Source organism: Saccostrea cucullata, unplaced genomic scaffold (genome assembly GCF_032062105.1).
Source record: "Saccostrea cucullata isolate Sc308-1 unplaced genomic scaffold, CSIRO_AGI_Scuc_v1 ctg132, whole genome shotgun sequence".
Lineage (NCBI taxonomy): Eukaryota > Metazoa > Mollusca > Bivalvia > Ostreida > Ostreidae > Saccostrea > Saccostrea cuccullata.
The window spans coordinates 217,987-228,334 of NW_026927480.1; the positions used below are offsets into that span (position 1 = coordinate 217,987).

The window sequence follows — 10,348 nt, forward strand, 5'->3', positions numbered from 1 at the left end:
CCATAGAAATTACGAAATGCTGACTTTAAACGAAATTGTTGATATTCTTGTTTCGTCAACTTGTTCACTGTACCTTAACTTAGCATGCCTTTGCGTATCGAATCAACTGAGAGATATAAACCCCATATGCAGTTGATAAGGGTATATATATAGATGCATAAATAAGGAAAATTGATTTTTGAAACGTTTAGGTCATCAAGTTTATTATAATGCTTTGTTGTAAGGTTACCAATAACGTCTTATTTTAATTAAATATAATTAAATACATGTATTTAGTATGAAAAAGTGTGTCATACTCTGTTGTATCGTGTTGACATAATTTCTTGAAGTTTTCATTTAACCCCTTACATGGCATATACGCATTTCTACGCATCTGACTTGAAAAAACATCCATAACTTCGTACTGCAAATATCAGAATAAATCTTGCGCCCTTGGAAAGAGAAAATAATTACGATACAATAATATACAGAATTTTTTTTATTGGTTGTACCAGTTTTTTGCTAGCTAGCTTGATTAAACTTTGCGCACTATTTGAGCGATTTTGCCATTATCGAATTCAACAATATAGCAGCATATGGTCTCTAATTAGTTTTGCATTCTTCAGTTCTATGTTTTCGTTCCAACTGATTGATTCATTTTTAGGTAAGAATAATAAGATGGTGCAGTCAAAATCAGAATTCGATGTTTGGGACTGGCTACTTTTCGGGGCCATGTTGGCCGTATCGGCAGGCATTGGGATTTTCTATGCTTTCGTGGGTGGACGACAGAAAACAACTAGTGACTTCCTAATGGGAGGCCGGAGTTTGCAAATGATCCCTGTGGCCATTTCCATCCTGGTATCTTTCATGTCGGCCATTTTGATTTTGGGCACTCCCGCAGAAATGTACACCCAGGGGACGCAGTACTTTGTGTATCTGTTCGGACTAATCTTGGCAGTTATCCTAGCCTCCCAGTTGTTTGTCCCATTGTTGTACCCTCTCCAGCTAACAAGCTCATTTGAAGTAAGTTCTGCACATGTGCATTCATTCACCATGAAACAGGGTATAAAAAAGTATTTTAAAAAAATAAGAAAATGTTTTCTAATTAAATTCAGTACTAAAGTTTTATGGAACCCAACATTTAAAACTCTTAACAAATACTTGAAACAATATTCATACACGTTATGGTAAAATTTTATTTTCCAAATCTTTCAAAATTAGAATATATATATATTTTATTATTTCAATGTAAAATAATTGGTTCCTATTTTCGTCACAGTACTTAGAACTGCGGTTTAAATCCAAGGCCGCCAAACTAACAGGGACTATTATGATGATTTTACAACAGGTATAAAATTTAAAATATAATTACTTATTATCTGTCTTTTAAACAGGACAAATCGAGTTTGTTTTCCACATATACATGTATTTGTAAGAATTGGTTAAAGACTTTTTTAAGAACAGCGTAAACCAAGTTATGTTAAAGAAAAAGTTCTTCTTTATTATAAATTCACTATTCAATATTTAATCCAGATCTACATCCCTACGCAGTGACCTGCGAAATATACCAGTTTCATTTTTTAACTTCCCTTTTTGATAATCCATTAATAATGAAGATAACCCTAAATCTAATTTGCATCTCTATCATGCCTTTAGGTGCTGAATTTGAAAAGATGATAAACTGCCATCTCATGTATATGTTCATTGTACATGTACCTTCTGTAAAAAACTCTCTATGGCCTGAACACTAACGAATTCTAATTCTGTTGTATTTTTGAAATTATAATTTTCTCAATTTGTAATAATTTATACATTCAAAGCAAATAAACTATTCAAGATAAATTGACTGAAATTTTTTTTTCCGCCAATTAAGTTCTCAGCGAAGACTTTTGTTGAATAAATACTTAGTTGTCGTTGAACTTTTTTGTCCTTTTTCTTTGGATGAAATATATTATAGATACTCTGTAGTGTTTTGTTGAAAACAAAAATAAAAGGATTAGCTCAGATGATTTCATTTTATATTTTCTTTATATCCAAGAAGAAATATTTTTTATGGCATTTGAGGTCCATAAGCAAAAAAAGTTTATAAATAAAATATATTTGCTGATTTTTATTTTAAGTGACATTGCCACAAAATATTGCATATCACATGTTTCCGTTTCTGAAAGAAAACCGGTGACTGTTCTAGTAAAAATAGAATATCACTATTTCAATTTTATGACTATATATAATGCTCTCTTCTACTAGAATTAGACTAGATATGTTTCCTTTGTAGATTATTTACATGGGTGTGGCTTCCTATGCCCCGTCCACAGCGTTAGAAGCGGGTGAGTGAAGTTTAGTGTCAGGAACAAGAACAACACTAAGGATTTATTTTAATTTTTCAGACAAATTCAATGAACTGAATTATTCCTGATGAAGTAGCCTATTTTAAACATGTTTTTCTTATGGATCAATTATATATATGCACTTTGTATTACGAAGGGCTTAACTGAAACAAAATAAATGACATCATGTAAACTTACATGTATATCGGTGATATTGGAATATCATTTTAGATAATTTTTGTCATAAAAAGGAAAAGGCTTACCGTCTTTTTCTTGGAAATATAATTGATTAAAAATTAAGAGATTTTAAACTTTGACTTTTATTGCCTTTAAATTACTTCTTTATATTTGATATGTCCTTGAAGTAATATTTCAAAGATGAAAATTAGAGATAAAGTTTTCTTAGAATTGCAAATTTCTGAAATTGACCAAGAAAATTAATTACATGTTATTAAAGTCGATCATGCAGATAATGAGAAATCTTGTAGACTGATTTATTGACCCTAGTGTTTTAGATAACTTATTTTTAAAGTTGAGAATTTCGAAAGATTTTACTTTATTTCATCATGTACTAGTAAAATTATATTTGAATTTGAATTTTTAACTGAATTTGATTAAAAACAATTACCCTCTTTTTTTATTTGTAAACAATAAAACAATAGATAGTTTTGTATTTATTTTACGTTTTCCTTTCAATAAAGGTATATATAATATATATGAACAACTTAATCTTACAATCGGACCTATAGCCTTGGTTGGCGATTGGGGCATGAATTTAAGAATGTTGAAATAATTAAAATCATATAACAAGCAATGGAAAGACAAGGTATATAAAGATGTTTATTCAATAAGACCGACGCAACTCCTGTATCGTGTACAATTGATGATTAATGCGATTTAATTCATCTCGTTTAAAGTCATCATTTGTTAACTTCTTTGGTCGATACAATGACCTTGTCAGCAAATACAAATTTATCATTGAGCTAAATGCTGACTGACGTTAAATTTCATACTAATTGTTAGTCCATTATTTATACACTGAATTGAAGACGAATTTTTCCGTTATTTCCCGATCATAACAAGGAGCACACGGCGGTAGTGACCGGTCAGCAGGGGATGCTCACTCCTCCATGACACCTGATCCAACCTCTGTTGTTTTAGAGGTCCGTGTTTGCTCTGCTCCTAATTTGTATTGTTTTATAGACTTTGAGATTGAAAAGTGTTCATTATCTCCATATCCTTCACTAAATGTATTATAAGAAGTTTTTTCTTTCTGTAATTTTAAAGTGACTGGATTTCCAACATGGGCGACAATCATAACCGTCGGAGTTGTGTCTACGTTCTACACCTTCTTGGTTAGTACGCAAAAAATGATGGCGACAATAAAATGATATTCATGTAGATTTGCTTTATCTCAGCGCAGTTTCATCAAAATTATAACATGTATAAAATTATGTAAAAGAATGTAAAAGATATCTATTTCGTAGGGTTTTTTTATTACCTGATATTATATTTTTCCTTGATGATAACTTGTAATCATATCTATAAAAATTCAGATAGTTTTTACACAACCTTAAACTTACTTCCTTCTTTTTCTTCTGTATTAATGTCATCATGCACTATTTTGTTTAGGGCGGAATGAAAGCTGTGATTTGGACTGATGTCTTCCAGTCTGTTATCATGGTTGCTGGACTTCTAGCTGTTGTTATTCAGGTTCTACAATCAAATACATATCAAAGACAATTAAAATTAACATTTTTAAATACTAGAGTTACCAAATATTCTTAACCAATGAGAACAGCTTTCTTCCTGATATTTTACAGGGTACGATATCTGTTGGCGGAATTGACACTGTGTGGAGAATTAACGACGAGTGGCAAAGAATTGAATTTTTTGAGTAATTATGCATGTAATAGAGTATATACAGTATGATATAAATTGATATCCGTTTGTTGTCCCCACTTTTTTTTTATATGAAATAAAGATGAAAATATAAAAAAGAAATGATTAGACTCAAATTTCTCTTTTAACTTGATTTAACAGTAAATACTTACCATGCTAGTTTCAGATTTCTTTAAATACTGTAAAAAATATAAAAAAGAAAGAAGACGTTTCAAATGAAATTTATGCTTAATGTATAGAAATGACGAGGAAGGATCATGTACATGTTTTTAACTAGATTAAGTAAAGTAACCTACCTAACTAGATAACCGACTTTGATTCACTAAGAAAAACATTATACACATGCATATTATTTTCAGTTTTAACCCTGACCCTACCCAGCGCCATTCCTTCTGGTCCCTGATTGTAGGTGGTATGGTCGGGTGGACGGCTACATATGGTGTCAATCAAGCCAGTGTACAGCGATACTGTGCTCTACCTACTCTAGCTAAAGCAAAAACGTAAATATTACATCATTAAAAAAGCCATCAACATATTCTCTAAAAGAATGGCATACAGTCAAGTATTTTCTCTTCACGGATATTCTATATATTGAATAAAGTTTATCTTTGATTCATTGTATTAAGTATGTGTATGTGTGTTTTCAATTATGACTACGAGTGCATTTTTCTTCAGCAATCTAGTTGTTCTGTTGAAAATATAGAAAGTTAAACTAGGGAATAAAGTCAAGACAGTTAATAATTTAAGAAAGTGTCTAAATCTATTTCTATGTACTACCGGTACTATTAAGATTTGCTATTGTCTCTGTTGTTTCAGGGCTGTGTTGAACATCTTAGGCCTGGTCCGTCTTCTCTGTGTTGCTATTGTCTCTGTTGTTTCAGGGCTGTGTTGAACATTTTAGGCCTTGCCTTTCTGTGTTACTATTGTCGTTCTGTTGTATCAGGGCTGTGCTGCTGAACATTCTCAGCATCTCTTTCTGTCTGTATTTTATCAGTGTTGTTCTGTTGTTTCAGGGCTGTGCTTCTGAACATCCTTGGCGTTACCCTTCTCCTCTGTGTGACCTGTGTAGCTGGGATAGTGGTGTTTGCTTATTACGTAGAGCAGGGCTGTGATCCTTACACTAACAAGGACGTCAGCAACTCTAACCAGGTAAAACAGAAATAAAACGAAGATTCTCATTAAGCTTCTGATATAAAAAAAAAAAAACTAGTTGTTGTTGAAATTTTTTTAAAGAATGTCTTTCTTATTCCTATTTTGTACTCCCAAATCAACACAATACAATTAAAACAGAAACCTTTTTCAAAGGGCTTTGTACATCAACATAATATTCAAATTTTAATTTAGGCATATTTTCATTCAAAGAATCAGAAGTGTTAAGTTCGGGCATTATGTTCTTGTCTTGTTGCTTATGGATTTTTGTCCATCAAGATAATATGAGTTTGATCTATACACTCGCTTTCTGAACCTATGTATATATATGTATAAAGCATAAACATATAAAGAGGTTATCTTTCTTGGAACTTGATTTTTTTCTAAACATTGCTTAAGGACTTTGGGTTTATGTATACTTTATTTAAATACCGAATATAATCGAAGTTAACCAGGGATTGAACGAAGTTCGAAGCGCCTTTATAATGCCAAATGTTGCTATACACAATCTCTTAATACATTTTGAGGAAATTAATACCAGCCATAACTTTGTTTAACAAACTATGTCAAGGATTTCCATCGTTTGACGTATTAAGTATTCGAACTTATTGTCTTTGAGCATGTGATTGCGCAAGATTTTAAATAAGAAAATATCATATATTTCTTGACAGATAATTCCATACTTTGTGATGCAGACGCTTGGTTATCCGGGGATTCCTGGTCTGTTTGTGGCTTGTTTATTTAGTGGTGCTCTCAGGTTTGAATGACCAATGACGTTTCCGCATTTATATTAAAACAGATTAGATATTTTTTTTTAATTTTGGGGTATTTATAAGAATATATAAAATGAACTAGTTTTTGATTTATAAAAAAAGGTTATTGATTAAAAAGTTTAAATGGCTGGAATACACTATCACTGTTTCTGGACCAATGCACTGTTTCTTGGACAATTTTATTACAGTACAATGTCCTCGTGCCTGAACGCGTTGTCAGCGGTCACATGGAAGGACATTTTGGAACCTTTCCTCGGAGAGAAGACAGAAACCCAGAAAACCTGGATCACAAGAATTCTGGGTAAATAGACAGAATTTGTGAAGGAAAAAATACATTCTGCAGCGAGTTTCATTCGAGCAATGTTTATCTTTTATTTCTGTTTTGTTCTGTTTCTTTGTTTAATTGATTTTGGTTTGTCTGGTTTATGTTTCTTTTTATGTGCGAGGTTATATTTGGTTGCTTTTTTGTGTAACTGAAACACCAAATGCCATATTCTGGTCTTTATCAAATACGTTCCAAATAAATGTAGACTATAATGGCATATTATTTTTAGTTGCACTGTATGGAGGAGCAGGGATAGGAACTGCATTTATGGCAATGAACTTAGGAGGAACTGTTCTCCAGGTACATTTCTATTTTCAAAATTTATTCAACAATAGAAAATTTTATGCTGTTGAATAGAAAACGTGGACAGAGGTATGTAGTAATTCAATACCTTATATATTTTGTCCTTTTCCAGGCCTCCCTGAGTTTTACCGGGGCTGCCTCTGGACCTCTGCTAGGGATTTTTGTCCTGGGAGCTTTCTTTCCATGGGCTAACTGGATAGTCAGTATTTCTTTCCAATATGGATAGTTTAAATTGAACATCAAATTGTATAGTCAGAATTTTGATAGACAGTTAAAAAGGCTTAGAATTTGTTAAAATTTCAATGCTAAGAATATTAGTCTAATATCTTAAACTCGGTCTTTAATATTCAATAAAATAATTTTTATCTGAATTTGTATTTCTGGACTCTATCACTCGGTCTTAAATATTTGATAAAATAATTATCTGTATCTAAACTCTATCAGGGTGCAATAATTGGCAGTATCTTCGGGTTGGTACTTCCGTTCTGGATCAGTATCGGGGCCTACAGCGTAGTGGGAGCTCCAAATCCTCTTCCATTCCCAACAGAGAACTGCACTAGTCCTGAAAACTCGACCCTCCTTACTAACATGACAACGACGACCACCCCAGTCCCACCAATGTAAGTATACATGATAAAGAACTGCAACGAAAAGAAAAATTAAAGAAATACATTGTGTATATCACAAATTGAATATACATGTATTTTTTGAAAAATTAAGAGAAATCCTTTTGTATATGTAAAGAATATATGCATATTACTATTTGTTTTTTTGTTTTTTTTTCACATTTTTTTTTTGTTTCCATAGAATTTCAATTAATTTCGACTCTTAATTTTATATATTAAATAACTTCAACTTTAACACATAAATCTACCTGTAACCTTTATCAAAATGGGAAAGTTTTTAATTGTTGTTCAACATCTGTTCCACCTTAAATGAATTTATTATGAAATTAAACTTTGGTTTCAGTGAGGGTGTGGATGTCCTTTACACGATCTCCTATCTCTGGTATCCCTCCATTGGGACAGCCACTGTCGTCATTGTTGGTTTGTTTGTCAGTCTGATCACAGGTATGTAGTATATAAAGTGACACAATAAACTCGCGTCCTAAAACTTAGAGTAGCTCACTTATGATTACTTAAGCGGAAAGAATTGTTAGTGGAAAAGTGACACTGAGATTGAAAGTGAGCTCATTGCTATGAAATGCCTTTAGAGTGAGCATTAGCTTTTAAATTGAGAAAATTCGATGTATAGTTTATCATTTCACTTTATCTATTTTAAATGTTCTTTATCAACAATACCTCTTACAGGTATTTAACACATGATGGATTACTCCAATGTTCCATGCGTTATAGATAAATAATTTTTTCTTAAATTTCTTTGCATCTCTAATGTACTTATCTTTAGCAAAAACGAAACTTATTCCTCAATGAACTCTTGGTGTATTTTTCTTAAAGTACAAGCACAATGAATTTTCATGAATCTATAGTAGACTTCAATTTTTTTTAAAAGTAAAGAATTTTAACAGAGTATTAAAAACCAGTTATCAGATCATCACTAAACAGTTACCTTACTGTTTTAAGGCTAACTGTAATCTCTAACATAATAATCATTTTTAAATTACATTTTTTGACATCTCGAAGGTACGTTAAGCTAAAAGTTTCATATGAAAAGAACTTTGAATGTATGCTTTTTTAAAGTGCAAGCAAAATGAAAAGTCATGAGTCTATTTAAAAAATCAATTCAATTGTTTAAAAAAAAATTATGAATTTTTTTTAAAAGCGTTACTTAATAATAACATTGCAATTACCTGGTTATTTTCAGGTTTGACTCCTAAGGATGAAGTAGACAGTAAATACCTGATTCCCTTCTTTGACCGGATCTTCTGCTGTCTGCCCGGGAAGTGTCGCCGATGTCTGCGATGTTACATAGAATATGAAGACCCAGAGGTACACATTAATTATGGAAATCCATTCTTTATTTTCATTTATTATTTAACTAAGCATAATCTTTTTTTTTAATTTTTAAAATGTTTTATATTCTTCTGTGAAATATGTATTGTAATTAAATTTCATGTTTTGTAAAATTGTAAAGTTCCATAATTATACAAATTTTGATATATGAATATCAAAGAAAAGTTGTTAGTTATAGTCAGTATTTAAAAAAAAAACATATATATTTGCGTTGCAAATCAGTTTTATTGTCAAAAAGAAATAACAAATTTCAATTTGGTCATTGAAAATCCTTACATTTTCCCTTTAACTACAACTAAATTTGTTCTGTGTTAATACATTAATATCATCATCATATTTATGTCATTTGTCATTATTAGGACATAAAAGCAGAGAAAGATATAGAATTCTCGGTAGATCCTGACAGACCAGTCATCCTACCGATAAAGTCCGAGAAGTACCGAGAGAAGCACCAGGCTGAACCAATAGGTGGTATATCATACAAGTCCTTCTATGTATCAGAAAACGGGCAAAATAACCCTGGGTTCGATACGAACGATGCACCGCCTTCATATTCAGATGTTCAAGAAAATGATGGTGGAACGGCAAAGACAGAGTTATAATAATTAAAAGATTTCTCTAAACCAATCAAAATATTCTGTGATATTATCCATTAATAAATCCTATGTGTGGATCTCATAGATTATAAATCATTATAAATGTGTTTTTGAAATGTATTGTACAGGTATGTTGCGAAGGGATATATCAATATAATGTCATATTACAGTAACTTCTAATAATCATAAAATTTGCTGATGCAAAAACGTATGCTGATACATAGCTTTTTGGAGATAACTTTACAAACATTGTTATCATTAGAAGAAAATACTTCAATTTCAATCATATCATAATTATATATATTTAGTAAGCATTGATATCTACTTATAATATTCATTAAATATAATGAATGAAGATTGTATTTTAATTGGTAAACTCAGAGATAGTTTTTAATACATTGTAAATGATCAAGTACCTCAGCTAAAGGCAATCTTGGTTGATTGTTGATTTTTATGTCATAAAATTATGTTTTATATCAAAAGTGTTTTCTATGTCCGTGTCAAAACTAATACTAAAACATTCTAATGATACATCTATCAGTATAAGACAAAAACATTATATAATGTTGTTTCTCTTAGTACATAAACGGTTGCAGTTATTGCAAAAATGCATAACCATATTAAGCTTTTGTGTATTTTTCTTAACAGCTGCAACGTTCAATCCTGCAGAACAAAAAAACAGTTTTTATTTTAAGATAATACACTTCTACATCGTTTTCGTGGATAGTATAACATATATGATGACAAAAAAAGATTAATATTTATGGCAGGTCAATCGTCATTCCTTACTTTTTTTATATTGAAAAATCACAGAATTTTCACAGGAGACGAAACATTCAGTTTGAGGAAAGGTTAAAAACTCAAATATAAATTTAGAAATTACTTGGCTGGTAAGAATGCGATTAAAAATTCTACTTTGAACGCAAAACTCATCAAAATATGCAAATGATAAATTCTTAATTGAACATATTTCAAATAAAAAAGAGTTTTACTGCTCCTTTAAAACTTTCATTCTTATATA

The 10,348-nt window shown here is 31.0% G+C and overlaps 1 protein-coding gene across 1 annotated transcript; it reads left to right on the forward strand.

Moving 5' to 3' along the window:
• The first annotated feature begins 657 nt into the window (after positions 1-657).
• Positions 658-9,409, forward strand: LOC134274612 (sodium-coupled monocarboxylate transporter 1-like). The gene is made up of 16 exons (XM_062756890.1): positions 658-1,002; positions 1,259-1,327; positions 2,255-2,306; positions 3,594-3,661; positions 3,939-4,019; positions 4,130-4,203; positions 4,568-4,708; positions 5,222-5,357; positions 6,029-6,114; positions 6,319-6,431; positions 6,685-6,755; positions 6,871-6,957; positions 7,203-7,378; positions 7,728-7,828; positions 8,583-8,707; positions 9,091-9,409. The coding sequence occupies exons 1-16, from the start codon at positions 658-660 to the stop codon at positions 9,331-9,333; spliced, it is 1,968 nt and encodes a 655-aa protein (XP_062612874.1). The 3' UTR covers positions 9,334-9,409.
• The last annotated feature ends 939 nt before the right edge of the window (positions 9,410-10,348 follow it).